Here is a 27,510-nt window from a genome sequence, read left to right as displayed (position 1 = left end):
AGCAAGGGTCCTCCCATGCAGATCACATCCTTAGTTTGTATTAGCAAAAGATACATTTAAGGAAACATACATTTGGCCAATGAAAGACAGGAAAGGAATTTACATACGACACTTGTGCTGATTCTGGCTAATCCTGAATCTAGCCAGAAAAGCAATTAGAGTGAATATAGTGGCTGATCTTGCAGAGAAGAATACAACAAAGGTTTATTAGGGATGATAGCTAGAGAAGGCAATACTCACCTGAACCGATCTACACCTAAGAGACCGGATTTGTTTGAGACTTTATAATACAAAGTATCCCCAAATTAACTTTTCCGTAACTGTTGCAGAAGTTACTTGACTACAACAAAAACATATCAAATTTGAAAGATTAGCAAATGATATAGTAGGGGAGTAAGTTGAAGGACATGCAGATACACTTGCCTTTACATTAGAAACCAGAGCTAAGTGTAAGGGTAATGTGTGTTCTGCTTCTATAGCTCTGGTATAAGAATTCTTCCAAGAAACTGCAAACATTTTCTCTTATTATTCAGCGTTCGTTATCAACACACCAACAATTATAGACAAATCTTCAAGAGCACTCAGCCACCAGAACCCCAGAACAATGGGAACTGCTGAATATTGCAAAATTTTGGAGTGGCCTGATTTTCCATTTAGAATAGAAGCTGTTGTATGCAGAGTTCTTTCAGAAATCTGTCTGGCAAGATCAGTCATTCTCTACAGTATTTTAATATGAAAAGGTTTCAAAGTTCCTCTGGAATGGAAACAATTTATTACTGAGTTGTTCAGAAAAATTATATTGTATAATTATACTGTATTTCTATCTAAAAATAACTTTACAGGCTTTAGATTTTATGTTCTTATATTTTCTAAAACAGCCAAACAAGAAAAATGAGGAAAACCACAACCATTTCTACTTACTTTATTATTAATGCAATTTTTAGAAATCCACATTGAAAGTAATACACCACATTTTCGGCTTCAAATTATTGTAAACTTAAAGTAATTCTACACATTTTCACATCCATATTGGCAAAAATGGCCAGATATTGGCCAATATTTCACAGTTGTACCATAGTTACCGGGGGGGGGGGGGGCGGGGAGACAGTGTCTCATACCCAATGTACCAAGTCTAGTACTATGAGGTGTTCAAACACTTGTTCACAAACTTAGTACCCCTTAGCGTTACCTGAATGTTTTAACATGTTGGAAGTACTGCAGTTACTGAGGTCTCTCTCATTGTTACCTGCCTGTTAATCAGATAACGAGTTGTTACTTTTAATGGCATCCCGTATAAGCCAAAATCATACATGTACTTAATATTCTGTTCAATGCTCCTATCATGTATTCCTGGAAAACAAATGGAGCCCCAATATTATAAGGCAAGAATCTGACACTGATTATTTTGTCCTTTGGGAGCACTAGATTCATAAGAGTTTTGCCTAGATTTCATGTGCTTGTTTCCATGTTGAAGTAGGCTGGTTTAGTTAACTGGCCTTGCATTTCAAGTCTTACCTGGATTCTGCCTAAAATCTAAGGTTTACTATAAAGTTGGATTCCTATCTCAGAAGAGACCTGAAGTAGCATCATGGCATTCTATCTGCAACTTTGATGCTGTATCATATGTTCTCAGTGCATAGGGGAGGCTCTTCTAGCTGCCAGCCCTATATACACATCAGACAGATTCAGTATTCTCTCAGCTGTGCTGGTTAGGACTAACAGGAAGAAAAGGCAGTAAAACATTTTCTGGTTACTAGAATGAGTACATCTCAGTATGAATGTACAGAAAAAAGCTTTGTTGAATAAGGTACCATGATTATCTCAAATTCAGAAATGTATCTTGCAACTGGAATTTTGTTTTCAGATTTTAGATCCATCCTGAGCTAGCGGGATAACTGGGATAATTAACCCACAGTCATTTTTTCCAGAGTTGAACTGCAGTCTGAGGAGAAATGTACATTTTCTCTCCCCCTTGCCATTTTCACATGGAGGTAACTGGTTTAATTTAGCTACTGAAATGCTTCAAAAAGTGCTCGCTATCAGACAAAATTTCAGCATGTGCAGTCTGGTGTTGACAGAAGACACAGAATAAAATAGTTTTGATGACAAAATGAATGATGGGCCACATGAAAGATACCACTCACAAAATGCAACAGCTTTCAAACACTAATTAAATCTTCTAGAATTAAGAGACGTTCACTAAGACAATAGCTGCTAGAGATGAGTTACCAAAGTAGCATGCAACATACACAATGAACAGAAAGAGGCATGGATGGTCAATTAGCGCACAACTTACAAGACAAGTCCTCTTACTTGTTACCACCAGCAAGTACTGCTCCACCAATGCTAGTACCAGCATGTGTGGTGAAACAGACCGGGCACCAGTATTTTTATTACCACATGGTAAGACCTGGACTAATCTAAACAAGGTTACCTAGAGGACAGAAGTATGAACACAAATAGCAACAGTACTGGTGCCAAAACTGGCATTGGTAGAAGCAAAATGACGGAACTTTTTTAAAAAAAAATCAGAATGACATGAATGTAGGAGGGTGTAAAATCTATGTATTTATCCTACAACCAGGGAAAAGGTTAAAGTGTTAACCATTTTGGGTTGGAAAAATGGGTATTAGCTGCAACATGTAATTCTCTGAGTTCATTTCACAATGATGGTCTACCTTAGAAAGCAGGAGATGATGATGTTAAATATTTGGGATAAGATGCCATACTGGAACACATCCAGCCACGGTGAAATGAAAATGGAAGAAATACTAAAAATCACATGCTTCATTAACAATGCACATTAACAAATGCACATTAACAATTTAATAGCAGTGATATTATATTACTGTCTGATTTACTGCCTAACAAACAGCAAACATATAAATCAAAAATTTTCAAGTGACATAGTTCCAAAGTAGGTTAGCTGGATAAATGTTAGTACTGAAAATTTTCTATTTGATACCTGTAATAGCTTTACAAAAAAAAAAAAAAGTGCAAGAGTATACACTTTTATTTTGGAAAGCAGAAAATATGAAAAATATTCTCTCATTAGTTTGAGACTAAATAGAATCAAGATCAGTGCAACATGAATTATAATAGTAATTCACGTATTTTTCTAGGGAACAAATGCCTTGTGTTTTGGGCACGATTCCACAGTTTTGCTGTGCAAACTATTTACAGAGTTACTTTTTTTAATTCACATAATGTGAATTTTTTTTTAAATGTTGTTATAACTCCATTGCTCAGATGAACAAGACAACAAAAGTGTTCATACTGTCCTACTGTGTATAACTAGCCATTGTATTCAGCTGAAAAATAATGAATCAAATTATATGCAAAAATAAATGCTAAAGAAAGTACAGTCAAATTGATTGTCTCTTTGTTACTAACTTCTGGAGGGGGGGGGTTATATAGTTTTTTCATAAATATAAAAATTTCTCATTTAGTAAAGTCATCATCACTATAAAAATCTCTTCTTTAGTGCCATTTAGCTGAAAAACATCTACCATGATACACACAATCCCAATATCTGAATTGCAATTTAAAAATATACTTTAAAGGCTAACTACATTACAGTAATACACAAAGCTTATCATTGCTGCCAGTCTGTTGTCCCATGCATTTCCTGACCTACCATTTTCTTTTTCCCATCATTTGAAATATAAATGTTTTAAAGTGTTATGGGCACGTGTAACAAGAGACATTTTTCCCCATCACTTATTCGGTTTTCTTTGCCTGTCTTTTCTTAATGCTTTCACTGGCCTCTCCAGCAGCAGAGTCACAGCCTGAAGAAGTTCCATTGGAAGATACTCTGGCCTCACTCTTTACTTTAGATGGAGTTTGTTGCCAACCAAAGAGCATTTGGCCCAGCACAGCCTCAAAAGGAGCAAATGGAGAAATTGCAGATTGTGTCAGCATCATAGTTACCTATAAAGAAAGCAGTCACATTTAAGTTAGAAAGTCGTCACTCCCCAAATAAAGACTACTTAACAACAACGTCGTACAGGCTGCTCTGCTACAAAAATATGCACTGAAATACCTACCCTGGTTTGAATTCTTATTTCAGCACAAGTCTGTCGGTGGACACTCCTCTAAAAGAAGCATTCTACTTCAATTTTATATTAAATTCACATCTGCTAAATCACACAGACCTGCACTGAAATAACAAAAGATATAAATAAAACTTATGTACTCTGATGGAAATCTGTGTAGACCATCTCTAAGCTTTCAGCACTGTATTCTATAAATCCCTAATTTGAAAACAGTTGTATTTCACATGTAATATAGGGCATTTCTAGCCGCCGGTGCAAATCTTTGTCTAAAATAACTGCATTTCAACTAGTAATACCAGTAAACAGTACTGAAATGCAACATGTTGAAAAAAGCAAACATCACTCTGGGATGTATTAGCAGCAGAAGTGTTATAAGCAAGACATGAGAAGTACCGTATTTTAGCGCATATAACCCACAGGTTATATGTTATATTTTACAAACCCCGCGCACATACCCCTCCTGCAGGGTATATTCAGGTGCAGGGTATATAGGTGGTGTGTGGTGGTGGTGGTGGTGGGTTTTTTTTTTGTTTTTTTTTAAAAACACACCAGCGATTCTCTGGGGGAGAAGAACGGGGGTGGGGGGGATGCTCCCCCCCCCCCCCGGAGGCTGGTGGTTCCTGCTCCCCCGCCCCTTCCTGTGGCTGCGGAGGAACCAGGGGGGTGAGCACTCCCGCCCCTCCCCCCCCAGAGGCTGCGCAGGAACCGGGGCGGTGAATAGCTGGCTAATCCCCCCCTCTCCCACACCGTAAATTAGCAAATATACCCCCGGCACAGAAAAGTCTTGTATACCCCGCGGGTTATACTCGTGCGCAGAGTATACAAGATTTTTTTTTACTCAAACAGCAAACATCGTGGGGTATATTCGGGTGCAGGGTATATTCGCTAAAATGCGGTAATTCTTCCGCTCTACTCTGCAACTTGAGTAATGCATGCAATTCTGAGCACCGTATTTCAGGAAAGATGTGGACAAACTAGAGAAAGTCCAGAAAACAACGAAAGTTCTATTCATAACTTATGAGAAAAGATTGAAAAAAATGGGTTTGTTCAGTCCAGAGAAGACAAGGCAGAGAGGGAACACGATAATAGTTTTCAAATACATAAAAAGTTATTACAAGGAGAAGGGAGATTGCTCTCCTTAACCTCTAAGAATAGAACAAGAAGCAATGGGCTTAAATTGCAGCAAGGGCAGTTCAGGTCGGACGTTAGGAAAAGCTCGCTAATTGCCAGTAATAAATTGTCTAGGAAGGTTGTGGAATCTCCATCACTGGAGATTTGTAAGAGCAGGTTAGACAGACACCTCTCAGGGATAGTCTAGACAATATTTAGTCCTGTCGAGTGTGCAGGGGACTGGTCTAGATGACCTCTCAAGGTCCCTTCCAGTCCTATGATTCCATTTCACCTTAGACTGAAAAACACTGATTAATCCTAAACATACACATAGAAAATAAACTAAGCATAATAAATGCATGAAGAGTAATATGATAAGAAAGATGAAACAATCTCCCTGAAGACAGAGGAAAAAGTCAGTGCCCTAGTAGGCTTCCCTGTACAATTTTCTGTGCATTGCAAGAATTATTTCACTTACAGTAATTTAAAACCAAAATCTGTACAAAAGCCTTGCTATATTAAAAGCCATTATGGAGAGATGCTTTTAGCCATAACTAGCAATACAGAATTAGTCAGTCACCTGTAGCCTTTCTCCAATTATGGGTCCAATCCTGGAAAACCTTACACTCAGAGAAGACTGCTCACTGAATTAAGGCTTTGCTAGGTCAGACCCTAATTAAAAGTCTAAGGAGATCCACACTTCTAGTTCTCTTCGGACTTTAGTACCTCTCCAGAATACTACCTCAGCCCTGCCAAACATTCCAGGCTATTCTGCCTAAGTAAACAAGCATTTTGTAGCCTATTCGGTTTAGATGTGTGACCACATCCTAAGGTTCAGCTCCCAAAACAGGCACCGCCAGAGGCGGTGTGGAATGAGGCTACGCTGGTTCTGTACTACTGAAGACTCAAGGCACTGAGGTAAATCCTCAGCAGGAGGCCTGCTTCTGAAATCCACTCCCTTTGCACTACTAAGCAGATCAAAGGAAAGAAGGAATCTGCTCTAGCGTGGTGTTTTGTGGTCCCATGACCTTGAATTTCCCCCAAGCTGTAAAGACCGGACATCGCTAATTGAGGGAGCATATATCCTACAATACACCTGCGTTAAAACAAACTTAGTGGGAGAATTTCCTCCTGGACCAGGGGAAAAGAGCCTGTTTAATAAACCAAATCAGGGATGCCAATGGGGGGGGGAGAGGACAACGACAAAGGAGCAGGTGTCCTGGGGCCCCATGATTTAAAAAGTCCTGGGGCTACCAGCTGCTGTTGTGCTACCTTAGCAGTAGCAGAGGCCAGAGCCCCAAGTCCTCTAAATCACTGCTGGAACAGCCAGGGGCACAGGCCAGGCAGTGCTGAAGGGCTGGCTGGGGAAGGTAAGCCCCCAAATCCTGTCTCTTGTGAGGGTCCAGAGCCCCACCCCACCCACCCACACATGCCCAGGAGGCTAGCAATTCTGTCAGCAGCCCTGGGCCTAGTTTTGGTACTTAACCCTATACTAAATACCAGAGTGGTACATTGGTTCTGAGAGAGGTTTCAGAAGAGTCTGGGAAGCAAAACACAACTTCGTAAGTCTGCATGCCACACCCATGCCAGACCAGCATGAACTGTGACTCTCTAGTGTTACAGATACTAGCTGACCTCAAGCTCCTAACAAGTCACAAATGCAGAACTGGTACCACGAAGTTGTAGGTCACTGTACTATGGGCTTTAGCAGTACAGGGAGGCTCAGACTCGAGTCTCCCCCCCCCCCCCCTTCCCATACTGATCTCCTCATACCACATCACTGGTATCCTGAGTGCCTCTAATGTTTAGGTGGTTTAAGAAAGTAAGTCTGGAGCACTAACAATTATTTATATTACCATAGCACCCAAGAAACCTAAAATCTTAGATTTTAAAAATGCAATGTTTCCAGGTATGCCCTGTTGGAGGCAGGCCGTTCTTTTTAAACTATCCTTCGGTTCACCCACTGTTTTAACGTCTCCTCGAGAACAGAGTGGCAACCCTCGAGACTGTTACAGCTCAAATTCTGAGCTCGCAATTGTGTCTTTTTTGGGGTTAAAACAGTCCTGAATATAGCCCAGCGTCCTGGGAGGAGACTAATGCAGAACATGAGAAATTCGAGATCAACCATAAGTAGTATCAAAGGGGTAGCTTTGTTAGTCTATATCTGCAAAAACAACCAGGAGTTCTGTGGCACCTTAGACTAACAGGTTTATTTGGGCATCAGGTTTTCACAGGCAAAGAGCCACTTTTTAGATACATAGGAGTGGAAATTACAGAGGCTTCTAATTTCCACTCCAATGCATCATGAACATTTATGCCCAAATAAATCTGTTAGTCTTGAAGATGTCACACGACTATAAAAAGAAGATTTAAGAGAAGAACAATAAATGTGTGTATATCTCACGTGTACTCGTGAATGTGTGTGGATATACACATCCACACTCTTTATAAACAAAAAGATAATAAACACTATTCATATTATTTTTCTCTTCTCCTTCACTGTTATTTCGTAGATAGATGAAAGATGTATCCAAAAATACTAACTTTTGAACAACAGCATGAAGACAGAGTGTTTTATTCACATACAAAAAATTATTTGGTGACTAGAAACACTTGGCCTTTGGCTGCAGTTCTTTTTTGCTCCACATGTATTAACAGACTGGCAAGACAACCAGTTGTATTTTAGCGGTCTGTCTCTGATGTAATTTAGTAGCTTGAAATATCAACTCCCAGTGCCAATTTTTTTAAATATTCTTTTAAACGCAACTAGCTAAGGCCACAATGCAAAGAACTTGTTGTTGGTCTGCTTTCGCATATGGAAGAATAACTTAAGGCTCACAAATTTCAGCTCCTCCACTGGTATTGAGGTAGCTTCACTGACTTCAATTCAGTTATGCCATTTTCATCAATGGAGTTTGAGTGGATCTCTCCAGAAATAGAAAACTGAAATGAATATTCTTACAGGATATAAGGAGAGAGACAGAGAGAGAGACATTCAACAATGTGCATCTTGCTTTAGAAAGAACGGAGAAATATTGCATGTGTTTAAATAATGAGACAGTTCCAAATTCTTACCTTTGTGACCACTAGAAAGGTGGTGTAAAAGAACATAAGGTTGTGTCTCGCTATCGGCAGGTTCTGGGCATGTTGCAACGTGAAGAGCACTGCACCTACCAGAGTCACTTTTACAGGGCTGGAAACCAAAGTAAAGACAAGTTTGTGAGTTCTCTCTTCTCCACCTTCTCTGCTGACAGAAATTATCTGAAAATTGATAGCATATAATAGGAACTATAATGTTTGCTTGGCTGAAAGTAAATGATAAAAAGCTTGTGGTAACAATACAGTAATGTGTGTCAGGCTAATTTTTGTTAAGAATCCTTCCATCCGTTTTTAGTTTGCAGGCTTTCAATTTCTTAGATTTCTTTGTTCCTGAATTTAAAGAAGAAACATCCAATTTGCCTTTTCCATACCATTATTTAATTTCTAAATCTTACATATCTCTTTATTAATCGCCTCTAAATTAAGCTGCCCCAATATTTTCATTCAGTCTTTTTACGGAAGTTTTTGCCATGCCTCTAATCATCGTGAGAGACTTTCTTCCATTTTTACCTTAATTATACTGTAGTCACTACTACTTAGTGATTGAACTTATTACTTCAGTCATCTCCTATGTATTACTTGGGACTGAGTTAAGAATAAACTCTCTCCATTCTGTGCTCTAGAACAATTTGTTTTAAGAACCAATCATTTAAGGTATCAAGAAACTGCTTGTCTAAAAACTTAGGCCACTGCAACATTTGACCGCTTGATAGGAGGCTGGATACATCCATGATTACTGTTTATTAGATTTTGTCCCCTCTGTTCACTTTCAACTTTGTGCATTCATTTTTTCCCTGATCAGGAGTCTAGTAGTATTTATATTCTTATGACTGGAGATTTGACAAGTTCCATTTCTTAATCACACCTTTCACTAGATTCATGCTTTTAGGATTTTTTTTTAAATCACAACTTTCATTTGATTATAAAGCTAAACGCATGAATCTAAGAAAAACATTTGGGAGAAAATTATCAAGAGAATTTTTAATCAAAGTAATTTCAGGATGTGAGGACAGTGATCGGGGCCCAATACCGCTCTGTTCTGACATATTGCAATATCACAATTTTTAAACATTTAAAACTCATTCTTCCTTCAGCTAGCACATTTTTTTTAAACCAAGAAAGTGAATGCTGTGTTTTAAACTGGCAGAAATTGCTTGTTTCACTAAGTTTGAAGTATTTAGGTCACCAGAGAGCAGTTGATACTATAAGCCTCACAATCCTTCCTTTTGGAAATAGTACAGCTCATAATTTTTGTATTTCTTTTCTGTCATTCTTTATTACCCAAGACAGTGACATGAAACCAGCATCCCTAAATGTTTATCTGCTCCTGCTGCTTTTATAACATCAACAGTCATAACCCTGTTTTTGAAATAATCATTTTCACAGAAGCCAGCTGGGAAGTCACATGGGAGGGCAAAGGGGATTTTAGATGCCCACTATGAGCTTGTCTCCCTTTACAGCAGTAGTTTGTGGCCTGCCAGCCAGGTCCAATTCTCTTTTGCAGAAGCTAAACTGGGTACTGTGTAACACTCCCAATTTAGCTTCTGCAAGACAAAGAAACTGAAAGCTGAAACTCAAGTAGCATCTCCCATCTTGCAATGCACCAGAGCCATGTGTTGATGTGTTTTAATGCTATATATTTAACAGATGGCTTGCATGTGTGTTCAGAAGAGTGCAACTGCTTTTTTCTTTAAGGGTGTAAGTAAGTGTTTGAGGAACATATTCACCAGAATGACTCGACTTACCTTCACAATATGTCCCAGCACATGCAGGAATGTACGTTTCACTCGCATTACCTTGCCACAATATGCTTCATTTCTGACATGCAGGAACCACATCTTGAGGAAAGGAGGTTAATTTTTCTTGCCCGTTCAACTAATTGCCCTCTCTGCCAACTTATTTACCAATATGAGTTCCACTTCCGTGGAATTTTGTAGGGGAGACAATTATTCACAAGGAAAATTATTTGAGACTAACCACTCCTGTAACACAGGGCAGGCAGCCATCACATAGATAAGATCTGGACCCACTTCGAATGTATGAGTGGTATCCGAGCACCTGTTTTTAAATGGTGCACAAAGAAAATTACTCACGTAGGACTTTGAGGGTGAAAGCCAAAGAGAACGAAGTTACTGGAAATAATTCCAGTTGCACTGTGCTTTACACAAACTTACTAGGACATCTTCAGAAGTTCGTTGCTTTCAGGTTTCCAAACACCTCTCACCAACTGCTCGAAGTTTGAGATTAAGCCACCACCAGCTCCTGAAAATTCAATACATGATTACATGTCTCAGTGGTATATATGGTCTCTTAGTGACTTACAGTCCCCATGGTCTCCTCCTCAATGGTACATAATCTGACTCCTGAACTACAGTTGTGAATACTGTCTGAACTCTCAGTAGCGACTAATGACACGGCTGACCGACGTCCAACACTTCAAAGAGATGGATTGCCAAGCTTCCACCATCTCAAAGTCAGGTCCCTGTTAAGGTGCCTCAAGCTGGCATTTGTCACTGTAAGCACTGTATTGTTATTTAATGGGAGAAAGACATTGAGTGAGGGAGATAGTGTAAGGAGGAGGGTTTTATGTTTATTAAAAACTGGGCAACCTTTCTGGAAAGGAAAAACCTATACAGGAAGGATGGGCCCCACCCAAGCCAAAACAGAACCAGATTGCTGGCATGTGAAATTAAACAGGTTGTGGAGGAGTTTTTAAACTAAGGCCCGGAGGGAAAGCCCGACAGGTGTGGAGGAGCACGTGGGCCAGACTATTAGTAGGCAAAGCTCTGTTAACAAGGATTCTCTATCCTAGTAAAGAGTAGAGGGCAGAAGTTGAGAAAGCAATGGTGCAGGAATAATTTTTAGGGTAAGGGTGCTGAGCTCCCCCCACTTTACTCAGTCTGTGCCCCTCACCACACCAGGCTGGAGCCACATCTGGAGGCAGCTGTGGAGCCCCCAGGTGCGGGACTGAGGGTCGAGGCTCCAAGGCCTGCAGTAGGGCCAGCAGCCAGGACCCCCAGATGCAGCAGGACCAGCGGCCAGGACCCCAGGCAGCAGCGAGGACCCCTGGGTGCAGGCTGATGGCTGGGACCCTTGTATTGGGAGCTGCAGTTCCCACACTCCCCCACACCCATACTTCTTATGTGGGTAGGTGAGAAACTACAGGCAGGAATGGAAAAGAAGCAGTTAACTGAATGAGTCCCATTCAATGGCATTATATAATGGCAGACCAAAAAAAAAAAAAAAAAAAAAAAGACAAATTTTGCAAATACTTGGATACAAATGCTAGAAGTCTAAATACTGCACCAGGTGAACCTGAGTGCAAGGTATTCAGTGAGGATATTGATATAATAGGTACCGTAGAAACATGGTGAAACAACAGAAATTACTGAGACTCGGTAATATCAAGGTACAACACACAGAGAAATGGAATGCTGGCCATGCAGGTGAGGGAATAGCACTCTCTAGAAAGCAAGCATAGACTCAAATGTAGTAAAAATCTAAACTCAGACCATACCATACACTCTCTAGGGATACAAATGTCATGCTTGACTAATTATAACCTCCTCCTACTACTACTTCTTGATCAGGAAGGCGACAGTGACTGTGAAATGCTCAGGGAGATTAGAGGCTGTAAGAATACAAACTTCAGTACAGGTTGGACCTGCCTGGTCTGGCACCCTCAGGACTTGACTGGTCCTGGATGAGGGATTTTGTCAGACATGGGGAAGTCGTTTCTGGCCTCCCTGCTGCCAGCCCTAACCCTTGCCCTGCCGCCACCACCAGGCTTCCTGGTTTTCCCGGGCAGCCCAGGTGGGTTGCGTATCAGGCTTTCTGCCCCACCTCACCCCTCCCACTACACATCTCAGCTAAGCCATGCACTAGGCTTCCTGTCTTCCGATCTCCACCCCCAACAGCAGTGCTGCAACTTCCTGGCTCCCAGCCTCCTGAGAAAACCCAGCTGGGCTGTGCACTGGGCTCCTGTCCCCCCACCTTGCATCTAAATAGGGTAAAAGAGGCAAAAAGGCATCCTCTAACAATTGGAGGTTAAATCCTATTGAGGAAAATAAACGGGAACATAAGCTCCGGCAAATCAAGCATGAAAGTGTTTTTTGGCCAGCCTAATTATAATCTGAAAAGTAACTAGGGGGAAAAAACCACAAAAATAATGGAAAATAGTTTAAGTATATCAGGAGCAGGACGTCTGCTAAACAATCAATGAAGCCACTGCACGTCCAAGAAAGAAAAGGCCATTACAGAGAAACTACATGAATTCTTTGTGTCTGTCTTCACTACATAGGGTTTATGGGAAATTCCCACACTCAAGCCATTCTTTTTAGGGGACAGATTTGAGGAACTGTGCCAGATTACTTAATACAGTTTTTGGATAAAATTGATAAATTAGACAGTAATAAGTCCCGAGGATCAGATGGTCTTTACCCCAGAGTTCTGACGGAATTCAAATATGAAATTGCAGAACTACTATTTGTGGTATGTAACCTATCACTTAAATCCACTTCTGTACCAGACGACCGAAGGACAGCTAATGTGATGCCGATTTAAAAAAAAAAAAAAAAAAAAAAAGCTCCAGAAGTGATCCTGGCAATTACAGACCAGCCAACCTAACTTCAGTACCGGGCAAACCTGTTGAAATTATAGCACAGAACAGAATTACCAAACACGCAGATGAACACAAGTGGTTAAGGAACAGTCAATGTGGCTTTTGTATAGGGAAATCATGCCTCACCAATCTATAAGAATTTTTTGAAGGGAACAACAAACAAGTGGAGGAGGGTGATCCAGTGGATATAATGAACTTGAGTCTTACCAAACTAAGTGACTGGGCAACAAAATGGCAAATGAAATGTAATGTTGATAAATGTAAAGTAATGCATGATAGGGACTAATGATAGGGACTAATCAACATGATAGGGACTAATTTGGCTACAACTATTCAAGAGAGCTCTTGGACTCATTGTGGATAGTTCCCTGAAAACATCCACTTGGTGTACAGCAGCAGTCACAAAAGCAACAGAATGTTAGGAATCATTACAAAAGGGACAGAGAATAAGACAAAAACTATCTTCTTTCCTCTATATAAAACCATGGTAGGCCCACCTCTTGACTACTGTGTACAGATGTGGTCGCCTCATCCCAAAAAAGATATATTGGCATTGGAAAAGGTTCAGAAAAGGGCAACAAAAATGATTAAGGGCTTAGAATGGGTCCCATATGAAGAGAGATTAAAAAGACTTGGACTTTGCAGCTCAGAAAAGAGGAGACTAATAGAGGTCTATAAAATCATGACTGGAGTAGAAAAAGTGAATAAGGAAACATTATTTACTTATTCCCACAACAGAAGAACTAGGTCACCAAATGAAATTAATAGGCAGTAGGTTTTAACAAACAAAAGCAAGTTTTTCTTCACTCAGCGCACAATCAACCTCTGGAACGCCTTGCCAGAGGATGTGGTGAAGGCTAGGACTTCAACAGGGTTCAAAAAAGAGCTAGAGAGATTCATGGAGGTTAGGTCCATCAATGGCTGTTAGCCAGGATGGATAAAGAATAGTATCCCTAGCCTCTGTTTGTCTAGAAATGGGTGATGGGGAGGGATCACGTGAGGATTACCTGTTGTGTTCCCTCCCTCTGGGGCATCTGGTATTGGCCATTGTTGGCAGTTAGGATACTGGGCTAGATGGTCTGTTGGTCTGACCCAGTATGGCCGTTCTTATGTCTTTCAGAAAGCTTTTCACAAGGTCCCTCAGCAAAGGCACGTAAGCAAGTAAGCAGTCATGAGGTAAGAGGAAAGGTCTTCTCGTGGGTCAGTAACTGATTAAAAGACAGGAAACAAAGTACAGGAATAAATGTATTAGTTTTTAGAAGGGAGGGGGGTAAATAGTTGGCTTCCCCAGAGTTCTTTACTGGGACCAGTGCTGTTTAACATTTTCATAAATTACGTTGAAAAGCGGTAAACTGTAAGGTAGCAAAATTTGTAGACAATAACTATCTTGAATAATTTTGTAAGTCCAAAGCAGACTGCAAAGAGTTACAAAAGATCTTCACAAAACTTTGTGACTGGGCAACAAAATGGCATATGAAATTCAGCGTTGATAAACGCAAAGTAATGCACACTGGAAAGCATAATTCTAACTGTACATACAAAACGATGGGGTCTAAATTACTTATCACTTAAGATCCTGGAGTCTTTGGAGACAGTTCTTTGAAAACATCCACTCAATATGCAGCAGCACTCAAAAAAGCTAATAGAATGATAGGAACCATTAGAAAAGAGATAGACAAGACAGAAAATACCATCACTCTATATAAATCCATAATGTGCTACACCTTGAATATTGTATCCCATTGTGGTCACCCCCCATCTCAAAAAATATCTATTAGCACTAGAATAGATATAGTGAAGGGCAACAAAAATGATTAGAGATATGGAATAGCTTCCAAATGAGGAGAGATTAAAAAAACAGGGATTTTTCAGTGTTAGCAGAATTGTATATGCTTGTGTAATTTTATGTAATCTTGGGCTGTACCACAAGTGTTGGAATGGTAATGAGCAGATTATATGTATATTAGCCTTGTTTATATTACATCATTAATATGTTATCAATTGCATTGCATATGTACCAACGGAATTGTTGATTTTGAACCTGTCTCATGAATATTCATAGGGTAGAACATTGTTTCATAAATATTAAGTTATGTTAAGGGACCAATCAATTCTAAATCATGTAAAGCGGCATCCTCTGTAAACCAATCATTTCAAACTAGAACCCTCATGCATATGCATCAGCATAGCCTTTAAAAGCCTGTGCAATGCCCGTTTCAAGTGTTGCATCGGGGCGTCGGGTTAGACTTAAGTTTAGGCTAGGCTAGCATGAGAGGGCGAGAGGGGAATGTGCTTTTGTCCCGCAACAAATGATTGAGTCCTAGGTTAGGTTAAGTAGGTTAAGATAAACGGAAGGCTTACACTTAACATAGATATAGGTTTAGAGTTAGTTAGTTTAGTTATTAGATAGTTTAGTGGACGTCATAGTGTCTGCCCGTCAGGCAGCGTCGGTCGCAGCACGTCGGCCGTTGTCGTGTCTGTTCGGCTGGTGCGTCGCGTCCTTAGATAGGGTTTTATTTTAGAATAGGATAGGATAAGTAGTCAGAGTCTAGGTCGACTATCGCCAGTTCCAGCTGTTCCTGAAGCGCAGGAAGAAGGACGGTAATCCAGCAGAAGGCGGACCATCGAACCCGATTCTGGATCTTTGAGAGACTCCTGGCTGCTCCTCTCCTGAGGCTCGGAAGAGCCAACGGATTGAGGTCGCCAGCGTCGGCGTCATCACCCGGCGAGGGACTCCTGGCTGTTCCTCTCTCAAGGCTTTCAATTAGCCAACGGATTGAGGTCGCCAGCACCCCGTCGATCGCCCGCGCCGCAGACTCTGGTAGATTACTTTTGTTTGTGGTAATTAACAGCTTTGCTTGTTTGAAATAATATCGTCTAGTGGCTGAAATCTATTCAAAGTGTTACGTTTTATTTTCACTTGCCACTGACCAGGGGTAAAAAACTGGTGATTAGAAACGGATTTGCAGTCGCACCTTGTAATTTTCTTTATTTAATTAGGCTGATTGGCATTAGTTAAATTATACGTTGCACTCTCGTTTTGAGTCAACATCAGCATGAAAGAGACAAATAACTGGGGATAGGATAGAACTCTATGAAATCATGACTGGTGTGGACAAAGTGAATAAGGAAGTGTTATCTGAAGGGGTAACTAACACAAGAACCAGGGCAGCAAGTTAAAACAAACAAAAGCATGCTCTAATTCACACAAAATGCCCACGTAAGCTCTGGAACTTGTTGCCAAGGGATACTGGAAGGTCAAAACTATAACTGGGTTCAAAAAGGAATCAGGCAAGTTCACGGAGGTTAGGTAGAGCCCTACAAATTCACAGCCACAAAAAACACATAATGGACCATGAAATATGGCTGTGTGCTTTTACCCCATACTATCTATGAGGGACCAGCATTTCGACACTGGGGAGCCTGACCAAACAGGGAGTTGCGGGGAAGGGGGTGGTAAGCAGGGGTCACAGTATTGCCATCCTTATTTCTGTGATGCCTTCAGAGCTGAGCAGCTGGAGAGTGGCAGCTGATGACTGGGAGTCCAGCTCCGCAGGCAGCCGCACTGAAGGGTGGCAGTACCACACCATGCCAGCCTTACTTGTGCACTGCTGCTGGTAGCAGCTTTGACTTCAGAGCTGGGCTCCCTGGCAACAGCTGCTGCTCTCCAACCGCCCAGCTCTGAAGCAGCACCACCATCAGCAGCACCCCAGATAGGGAACAGTACCCTAACCCCTCCTTAATAACTTTGCAACCTTCCCCCCCCCCCCCCCCAAAAAAAAAGTTTTAGGTCAGAATCCCTACAAATTCTAACCCTGACATTTCACATGTAAATAGTTGAAACAACGCAATTTACAATTTTTAAAATCCTACGACCTTGAAATTGACCAAAATGGACCATGAATTTTATCAGGCCCTATGGGTAGGCCCATGAATGATGGTCAGAGATGTGACTGCATGCTCTGGGTGTTTTAAGCCTCTAACTGCCAGAAGCTGGGGATGGAGCACTCACTAACAGCCACTCTGTTCATTGCCTTTGAAGCATCTGGCATCAGCCGCTGCTGGAGAACAGGACGCTGGGCTAAGAAGACCACCAGTCTGACTCAGTCTCATTGCTCTGACTTATGAGAATCTGTTTTCTTCCAGGATCATAGATGGCAGTTAATATATATTTACATTAGGGATGTTAACTAACATTTGTGTAAATATAGCTGCAGGGGGGGGGCGCGGTGCTGGCTCCTGCCTCCTTTCCTTCTCCCACACTGCAGTGGGGGAGGGAGTGGCAGCACATGTGGGCAGCTGGCTTAAAAGCCAGCTTCCCACATGCACTGACTCCTGCTCCCTCCCTCCCCCTGCTGCCTCTGATGCAGAGGCAGCAAGAGGAGGTGCATGTAGTTAGGATTAGCTGATAAAACCAGGTTTATTGGTTATTCGTGGAAATGACTATGCGCTACCATCCCTAATATGCATACACATGTGGAGGAGAGAGAAGCACTCCAACATAAAGTCTAGAAGACTTCCCTTATAGGGGAAAAAACTGCTAGAAATATAAGGCATAATAAGAATGCTGCACTCTGTTCAGTAAAACTTTATAACACACACCAACACAAGTTGGCATTACTTTTGTTGATGTATCTGTGAGCTTCCAAACGGAGTGAAAATAAACTCCCATACAGAACTAAAAAAGGAAAGGCGAAGTAGAGCCAGTGGTGTCTCTACCGCAGTGGGATAGACAGTATAAGAGTAAACCAAACCCTGCACCTCTGACGTGTACAATACATTTCTAGATATCGTCTGTGATATTTACTTTCGGAGACAACTCAATAAGGGTGGATAAAATGTCTCTAGCATGCTCAATCTGAGTAAAGCATAGGGCCGTACTAAACAATTAGAAAAGCAACAGTTCAGTCATATAGAAGTGCAGCGTCCGTGAGAACAGTTCCATTGGAAAGTTAATCATTATAATGAGCAAGTTACATGGTAGCCTTGCAGATTCCTTTTGCCATCAACCAACAAATCATGGAGATCCTTGCATGAGGACAGACAGCTTTTATCCTATGGGCTAGTCTTAGCTTCCTCCGAAACCAGGCCATCCCTAATCTGACCTGAGAAATTACTACATGGACACACAGGCTTTCCCTGCTGGAGGGGTAACAGTTTGAATGTAAGGCTACCATTCCCACAAGATAGATCATGCTGTGTTATTGCTAAGAGCACATGGTTTGCAATTTAAATACCACTTTAAACGTCACAATTCATCAGAACAAGAGATTTTACACATTACCTCTGGCCCAGCCAACAGCTACCATGACAAACCAAGCGTTTTTGAAGTGGCTGTTTGCATGTGCAATTCCAGCTGTTATTTTCCAAGTCCTAGTCACTTCTTTCATTCCTGCAGCCATCAGCCGAAGAGGCAGAAAGGAAAAACATCTGTAGACTAAATCGTGTGGACAATAAAATACAAGATACCTGAAATTTAGAAGAAAATTTCTACTTAAAACCCCTTTGCAACAAAGCAAATTACTTTCTAAAAGCATCTTTTAAAAATGAATTTGTGTAATCACTAGCAGTTCTTTAATCTTATCCCTATTCTCCACATCTTTTAGTACTTTAGCTCCAAACTGAAAATCAGAATAGTTCCTTTTTAGGATTTACCTCATTACATCTCTTTTGGGATATTTATATGGCATCCATCCCCTGAAATTTGAGCACCTAAAATATACGATCATTGCACAAAATATGTTTCCAAACATCATAAATTGTTATCAAGACTTCCTTAAAGTACAAAAGAAGAGTCTGAATGTTGGTTTGCTGGGGTTTTTTAATCAGCTTTGTATAAACATTTGAGCTTCTTTGGATTGTTGAAATAGTTTTAGAGCAGAATGGGAATAGACATATTCTGACACAGGGCTCTCGTACTGCCAGTGACACAACATTACGTAACTTTAGCAAGACTGCCATCCCTTGTTAAAGTCAAAGCCAGTTGTGATTTAAAGCTCTTTTCAAATACACTTCACTTCTTACAGGAAGTGGGGCATTTAACATTTTGAACTTACAGATTATGGTACTAAGTAAACGGTTGTAATTTACTTTAAAGAAGCAGCTGGTGCACATGATCTGAATTGAAGGACTCTACATCCATGAGCTCCAATTTATCCAAACTGGGCTCTTTTAGGCTGCCATTTCCACCCCAAGTTGGCTGGTCTTCGGGACTGCCCTTTGCAATCTCATGTTTTAACAATTCAAGGATACTCATATGCTCAGACAATTTACTTCTGAAAACACCACCAAAACTGAAGCTGGACAGATTACTTGCACAAGTCATATATATTTTACTTACATAACCTTTTCATTGTCTGTTGAAATTATGCTGTCATTTTTGATTTATCTGGATTTGATTCAGTCATAGATCAGTGCCTTAAACTGAGTGTGCTATTGTGAGGAACCATATACTTAAATTAGTCTTTAGTTTCATTGCTGCCCAAAATGGAGTATTACATGCTGGCTGTGAACTGCAGCCCCTTAGCAATCCATACAGCTGCTCCAGCACAACAAGACAAGAATCAGTTGGGTGTGTGACGCACTATTTTGTCCCTACTCAGCTCTTCTGTGGACTCAGTCTCTTGGCTAGGCCTTGAAAGGAGTAAAAACCTTCCTTGCAAAGTCTCATACTTCTTGAGATGTATGAAGTGTGACTCTCTAGGACTATTCCAAAAACAAAATGCCATATGAAAGCTGTGCTCAGGACGCGTTGGCAGAGGAACAGATCTAGGCTTTGTGGGAATTAAACCCATGTCACTGAAATCAAATGAGCAAAGAAGCAGAATAAAAGTGAGGAAACAGCGATAGGAAGGCTGAAACTATGGAGGCACATATTCAAAAATTTGGATCTTCCCCCATAGGCCTGCCTCAAGTGCAAAAGCAGCTGCCTTTCCTCAAATTACAACTGAAGCTCTGGCTTCAATAGTTATGACTGTGATTGTATATAATTATGGAAGATATCTGTGAATAGAAACATAGGACTGAGACTACCTTAGCATAATCTAAAACCTTTAAAGAATTGAAAGGACAGAGTAAAATAATTTGTATGACTTCACCTGTGCAATAACCCGTATGTTATGTGAAAGTTGCATTACTGCAGGATTACTGTTCAAGTCTGTGCACACATCAGCATCCACGTTTTTCTTTTGCACTGACTAGTGACCTGTTCTCCCTCCTCCTCCACAAATGAAAGCAATTACTGAACATAATTGTTCCATGGCATATGAGAGAAAGAGAGAAAAGGCCACACAGTGCAGGTCAGTGTGGATGCTAAGAGTGTATTATGCAATTGCCATTTACAATAGTCAATTAAATCTCTGTATATTGAACGTATAAACTCTGGCCATTGGTAAATTGTGGTCACATACTGGGAATAAGAGTTCAATCCAGTTTAAGGCTTTTTTATAACCCTGAAGTTCTCTTCAAGAAGCTGCAACTCTGCATGCCACCACTGTCAGTCATGTCAAATAAAAATCACAACTGAACTGAAAGACTGAAATTAAGAAGGTTAAATAGGGAAAAACTGAAAAACAAGCAGTACTGCTCAATATTAGCCTTCACTTACACAACATGGTTATCGTCAAAAACCAAATTCATAACTCAGTGACATCTGAGCTGCATGAATATGTGTATGGATGAAACTTTGTTCATAAAAAAGCCAAACACTATCTATTGTTAGATATTTTAAATCCATTTGGTAAATTCATAGTTGCCTCCATCCAGCTCAAGGGAACATTAATATTTTGTTTCACTATGCCATTTGCGTGTGACCAATGTAAAAATTACAAACAAGTACGTATGCAAAATATTTGTGAATGACTATTGAATTGCTAACATTTACTTTCACAGCATTCTCCCTTGCAAGTGGCTCCTTTGTATAAATACTACGCAGAGTGACAATATCTACAATACTTTTGTAAGCAGGTGTTGCAGTAAATGGAGTTTCATCTCTCTACTTCAAGGGATTAATTTGCCTTAATATTGTTATACTACTCAGGCTACTTAATTAATGGAAGCTATTAAACCCCTTACATTGTGGGGAAATTCACACGGATTTTACCAGTTTTAGGTTTTTGTGGTGGTGCTGTAATTATGATCCACAATATTTGCTTTTCCAATATCAAAAACAGAAGACAATAATTTATTAGAAAGCTAAGACACCCTCAGCATTCTGTAAAACAATGGCACAATCATCCACAGTTCTCTATTTTGTCATTTTCGATTATCCTGCAAACACTATAATTTTTATGCAACTACCAATAGCTACCAGTAGATGTTGCTATTCCACATATTTTAAAGTGTTATTGATGCTGAATTACTAGATAAGAGAATATGTGTCACATTAACAATTTTTATATACCAGTGAACGATTTCTGCTTTATTTTACATTAAGACTAAATAGGAATCCTATGATAAGTCAATAGAAAGTTCTCGAAGTGAACAAGAATGGCAGGTTTTTTATATAACCAACTCTAAAGATTTCATAACCTTTGTACTGGGTCATAAGCAATATACACCACTCTCACTTAAGTCTTATTTAACAGTACATTTGATTTATATATTGTCTTTGCTTTTTCAGATCTTTTGGTGAACTGTCAACATTAAAAAAAATCATTCCTGAAAACAGCACATTTATTCTAGTTACAAGTAACACTTAAAATTACACATCTCATACAGCAAGCGTACTTTTTTTTTAAAAGTACAGGCTGTAATTATACAGCCACTAGGAGGCTTGAGGGCAGACATAGTACCTGATACTGTTGAGACTAGATTTCAAGGAGACCGTGTCCTTAAAGAAATCAAATTGTTAATTTTCCTGCAACTTGTTTCTAAAAGTAAATTTTACATAGGGATTTGTGAATTTGAAGTTTTGTTCAGAGGATATATTTTAAAGCAAATCAAACTATTACAAAACTACATTCAGAAACAATGAGCAGTCCTGTGGCACCTAGAGACTAACAAGAATATATGATATCAAGAGATTCTGTGGGTAAAACCCACTTCGTCAGATGAGTTGGAGTGGAAATAAGCTTTCATCTCTTCCACCTGAGAATGTCAATGAACAGGCTCTCATTTCATTTAACAAAACAAGACTACAAAATAGAATCACAGAATCGTAGGACTGGAAAGGACTTCAAGATCATCTACTCTTGGCCCCTGCACTCATGAAAGGGCTAAGTTTTATCTAGACCATTCCTGACAGATGTTAGTCTAATCTGCTCTTAAAGACCTCAAAAGATGGAGATTGCACATCTGCCCTAAGCAAATTATTCCAGTGCTTAATCACCATGATACTGAAGTATTTCCTAATGGCCAACCTAACCCTCCCCTGCTGCAATTTAAATCCGTTGCTTCTTGTTTTATCCTCAGAAGTAAAGGAGAACAATTTATCTACCTCTATCCTTTAACAACCTTTTAGGGACTTGAAGACTTATATCCCCTCTCCGTTTTCTCTTCTACAGACTGAACACACCCAGGCTGTGTCTAGACTGGCCAGTTTTTCCAGAAAATCAGCCACTTTTCTGGAAAAAGCTTGCCAGCTGTCTACACTGGCCGCTTGAATTTCTGCAAAAGCACTGACTTCCTACTGTAAGAAATCAGTGCTTCTTGCGGAAATACTATTCTGCTCCCGTTCAGGCAAAAGTACCTTTTGTGCAAAGCTTTTGCGCAAAAGGGCCAGTGTAGACAGCTCAGATTTGTTTTCTGCAAAAAAGCCCCGATCGCGAAAATGGCGATCTGGGCTTTTTTGCGGAAAAGCGTGTCTAGATTGGCACGGATGCTTTTCCGCAAAAAGTGCTTTTGCGGAAAAGCGTCTGTGCCAGTCTAGACTCTCTGTTCCGAAAATGCTTTTAACGGAAAACTTTTATGTTAAAAGCATTTCCAGAAAATCATGCCAATCTAGACGCAGCCCCAATGTTTTTCATCTTCCCTCATGGGTCATGTTTTCTAGACCTTTAATCATTTTGTTGCTGTTATCTGGACTTTCTCCAATTTGTCCGCATCCTACTTTCCTAAGCACTCAGAACCCTTCCCAGCTTCATATCATCCACAAACTTTGAGAGTGTTCTCTCTATGCCATTATCTAAATCACTGAAGAAGATATTGAACAGAACCCAGAACCTATCCCTGCAGGACTCCACTTGTAATGCCCTTCCAGTTTGACTGTGAACCAGGAACTCTCTGGGAACAGATTTCAAACAAATTATGCATCCACTTTATAGTAACTCAGTGTAGGTTATATTTCCCCAGTCTGTTTATGAGAAGGGCAAGCAAAACAGTATCAAAAGCCTTACTAAAGTTAAGATATATCACATCTACTCCTTTCCCCCCATCCACAAAGTTAGTTACTTTGAAGGAAAGCTACTAGGTTGGTTTCACATGATTTGTTTTTGACAAATCCATGCTATTACTTATTTTATTGTCTTCTAGCCGTCTGCAAAGTGACTGCTTAATTATTTGCCCAATTATCTTCCAGGGTAGTTTATCTGATGGGTCTGTAATTCTCCATGTTGTCTTTATTTCCCTCTTTAAAGACTGACACTATATTTGCCCTTTTCCTATACTCAGCACAGTGTCCCATCTTCTATAACTTTTAAGAGATAATCACTAATCACTCGTATCTCCTCAGGCACCTCCTTGAGTATTCTAAGTGGTACTTCATCAGGCCCTGGTGACATGAAGACATCTAACTTGTCTAAGTAATTTTTAAATTGTTCTTTCCCTATTTTAGCCTCTGGTCTATTTCCTTTTCTCTGGCATTCACTATGGTAGATGTCTAAATGCTACTAACCCTTTAAGCAAAAAACAAAAAAAGTTATTTAGCACTTCTGCCATTTCCACATTTTGGGTATGTCTAGACTACAGGGTTTAGTCAACAAAAGTCGACAGAACTCAGCAGTTTTGTCAACGGCAAGAAACCTCATTCTATGAGGAATAACGCCTTTTGTCAACAGAGTTCTGTCGACAGAAAGTGTTATTGCATCTACACTGTCCTTTGCGTCTACACTCCTATGTCGACAAAGCGGCTTGCTTTGTCGACCGAACTGGATGTAGTCTAGACACTCTTTGTTGACAGAAGCTTTGTCGACAGTATCTGTCAACAAAGCCTCTGTCAACAAAAGCCTGTAGTCTAGATGAAGCCTTTCTGTTCTAGTTTGCCTCCTGATTGAGTAATTGGCCTGCTCCTGTTCATTGGTCATCTTCTTGATTCCAATGTGTTAGTAGAATTTTTTTGTATCACTCATATTTCTAGCTAGTTTAATCTCATTTTGTAACTTGACTTTTTAATTTTGTCCTTACATTCTTGTGCTATTTGTTTATATTCATCTTTTGTAATCTGACCTAGTTTCCACTTCTTGAATGCTCTAAAATTAAAAAAAAAAAAAAAGCCCACAAAATCTCCTGGTTAAGCCAAAGTGGTCTCTAGACATACTTCTTATAAAGTGCAATAGTTTGCTCTTGGGCCCTTAATAATGTCTGTTTGAAAAACTTCCAGCTCTCTTGAACTGCTTTCCCTCTTAGACTTCCTTCCCACGGGATCTTGCTTATCAGCTCTGAGTCTGCTAAAGTCTGCCTTCTTGAAATCCATTATCTTTATTATGCCATTTTCCCTTCCAACCATTCCTTAGAATCATGAAATCTACCATTTCATATGGACTTTTCCTTCAGCTGCCATCCACTTTCAAATTCTTAACCAGTTTCTCCCTATTTTTCAACATCAAATCTAGAACAGACTCTCCCCGGCACTATTTTCCACCTTCTGACAAAAAAAATAATTATCTCCAATACATTTCAAGAACTTGTTGGATAATTTGTGCACTATATTATTTTTCCAATGGATGCCTAGGTAGCTGAAGTCCTCCATTACTACCAAATCCTGTGCTTTGTACGAGAGCTAGTTGTTTAAAAAAGGCTCATTCACCTCAAGCAGGTATATGGGACCAAGTTTCACTACATGTTATAACTAAAGAAAGCCAATGGTAAACAACATCATCAAAATAACTCCTTGAAAGCAAACACAAGCAAGTCCCATTAAATTGATTTCAAGGGTCATCTGGCACTTTGGCTGTAAAGTTGCCAAACTATGTGAATTAACTCTGGTTCTAAACATTCACAAGTTTTTCAGGTTCTCCAAAAACCGGATTAGGATTTAATTTTTGCCGTCTAGCAGCAGTTTTTCATTTACAGAGACAAATATTGTGCTTTCCAAACTTTTTTTTAACTACATTCTTTTAGAAAGCTTTTTCTTCAAGTAACTACTGCCATTTTATAATCTGTGGAAGGGTCCAAGCCATTTCCTGTTCCAAAGTTTAGCCCCCGCTTTCCCTACCCTGAAAAGTAAGTGCATTTTGCTGATGATTGTCTGCAACAACAGTTATACCACAAGGAACAGAAAACGATGCTGTAAGTTTAGGTTTAGTTTTTGCAAAAATCCAAGAATGTAAAGGATACTATTTCTTAATTTGAGTTTAACTACTGCCATTTTTTTCTTCCTTGCAGTGGTCCAGTAATGCTTTTTCTTGCCTGCCTTCCCATTAAACTTGCTGCTGATTCCATGTAAGTTTTTCCCTCACTTTTGTTCCCAAAATGACTCATGTCTCCTGTTAATTTCAGAAAGGCAAGCTCAGAGCTGGCAGTAAATAAAATAGATCCTTACCAAGAAGCAAAATCTAAGGGGGCAGAATCGGTCCCAGCAAACCCTATTTTCTAGCTGCAGAAAAAACACCTCTACCTCTTGGTTTAATCTGGATGCCTAATAGCTACTTAAAAAATGCTTTAAAACTCTATGTCTCATCTTTCTAGGAATTAGCATACTTCTTAAAAGTAATGATAATAAACTGCCTTCCAAAGAGAGAATGAAAAATAATCCAGCCTTTACAAGAGAGGCTAGCCGCTTCCATTCATTCTGAACAGCGTTAATGCTGAATTGTGTCCACACCCAGGAAAGTATATCTGGGGGGAGATGGGTTGCCACAGTTACCTCACTGACACTTGCTATTGGTGGAGCTCTAGTGATTGCATAGGCAATACACTTTATAAGTTCAAGTATAAATGTATTAATACAAAACTGAATGTACTTATTTCATGCATACTTACCAGATTGAAGATGCCAGGAAGATATTAGTGCTGTTGGCAAGGAACCCTACAGGAGGCTCTGCAAGCATCAAGGAAGACAGAACAGACCCACCAAAGCAGTAGAGCATAGCACTAAACCAACATGCAATCGGACTCTGGCGTGACACTTCCAATGCTCCTGAAATAAAGTAAAAAGACCGCCTGTTAATGACATATTTGCACAAGACAAGAAAGAAGGTATCAAACGAACCAAATCATTTCAAAACAGTTTTAAATATCATTATCAGTAACATCCAAATAATTTAGACACTGGCTCAATTTGTTTGACAAGATTATTGATACACTGAATATCAGGTAAAATTATGAAGGATGCTGCAAAATTCTACACTTCAGTACACTCAAAAACACAAACATTTTAAGGAAAGATTAGGAAAAGAAAAACCCTATGCACAAGAACTTAATAATGGCAATATTTTGGCAACAAAACATATTACAGTAAAACTCCAATAGTCCGGCACTCCTGATAGTCAGGAATCAAAATGGCAAGAGCCTAGTGAGTGAGCTTCAACAAAAAATGAGTCACAAGGTAACAACGGCAGCAGCTGAACTGAGCGAAAGGGGTAAAAAAGGGTTAAAAAAACATTACAGTATACTGTATACAGTATGTACAATAAAAAGGGCTACGAACACTTTATATACAGTATATACTGTATACCCGTGGTCCCCGCCATGGCGCCCGCTGGGGGATTTCTGGGCGCCCACTGAAACATCTGGGCTGGCCCCGCCCCCGGCGCGCGGCACATGCATGGTGCCGGCTCCAGGCGCGGGACGCATGGGCGGCTCCTCCCCTGGGCACGCGGCACATCCGCAGGGCCGGCCCGGGGCGCGTGGGCGGCCCCAGGGCACATATGCGGTGCCGGCCTGGGGCACGTGGCTCGTGGGCGGCCCCGGGCGCGCGGCACATGCACAGTGCCGCCCCCGGCTCGTGCGCGGCCCCGCCCCCGGGCGCCCGGCACATGCGTGGCCCCGCTCCCGGGCGCCCGGCAGCCATGCAACGTTGGGGACCACTGCTGTATACAGTATATACATAACCATGATACTCCGGCATATCTGATAATCCGGCTCCACCTAGGTCCCATAGGTTCCAGATTATCGGAAGTCTACTGTAGAACGAACAACGCTCTGTACTTAACAATGCCTTTCATCAGAAGATCCCAGAATTCTTTAAAATGGATAGTATCTTCACTGTGCAAATGAAACACAAAGTTCAGTGACTTAGAGACATAGGACTTGACATCCTACGTCAGTCCAGTGACCCACCTAGCCCAATTAGTCTTTCAGTGGCTAGTACCAGATGCTCCAAGGAAAGTTGAAAGAAAAAAAAGCTGTAAAAATATTTATACTATTTAATATTACGGTTCATACAAATAGCTTATTCTTGGCTTCAAAAGTATCTTGCATCCACAAGTTTCATAGGTTAATTAGATGTTGAATAAAATGAGGCTAGTC

At 40.4% G+C, this 27,510-nt stretch overlaps 1 protein-coding gene across 1 annotated transcript in view; it reads right to left on the bottom strand.

The window, feature by feature from the left end:
• Positions 1 to 906: 906 nt before the first annotated feature.
• The window catches only part of TMEM38B (transmembrane protein 38B), a 39,103-nt gene continuing 12,499 nt past the window's right edge, over positions 907 to 27,510 (bottom strand). The window contains exons 2-6 of the mRNA XM_075931365.1: positions 26,023 to 26,179; positions 18,170 to 18,354; positions 10,439 to 10,526; positions 8,241 to 8,358; positions 907 to 3,930 (exon numbers count right to left, since the gene is read on the bottom strand). Of these exons, the coding sequence (XP_075787480.1) occupies positions 3,721 to 3,930; positions 8,241 to 8,358; positions 10,439 to 10,526; positions 18,170 to 18,354; positions 26,023 to 26,179 (758 nt within the window). The 3' untranslated portion in view covers positions 907 to 3,720. The remainder of the gene's footprint in view (positions 3,931 to 8,240; positions 8,359 to 10,438; positions 10,527 to 18,169; positions 18,355 to 26,022; positions 26,180 to 27,510) is intronic.

Source organism: Pelodiscus sinensis, chromosome 6 (assembly GCF_049634645.1).
Source record: "Pelodiscus sinensis isolate JC-2024 chromosome 6, ASM4963464v1, whole genome shotgun sequence".
Classification (NCBI taxonomy): domain Eukaryota; kingdom Metazoa; phylum Chordata; order Testudines; family Trionychidae; genus Pelodiscus; species Pelodiscus sinensis.
Note: the sequence above shows the minus strand (reverse complement) of the source record. Positions and strands in the feature narration are given on the sequence as shown.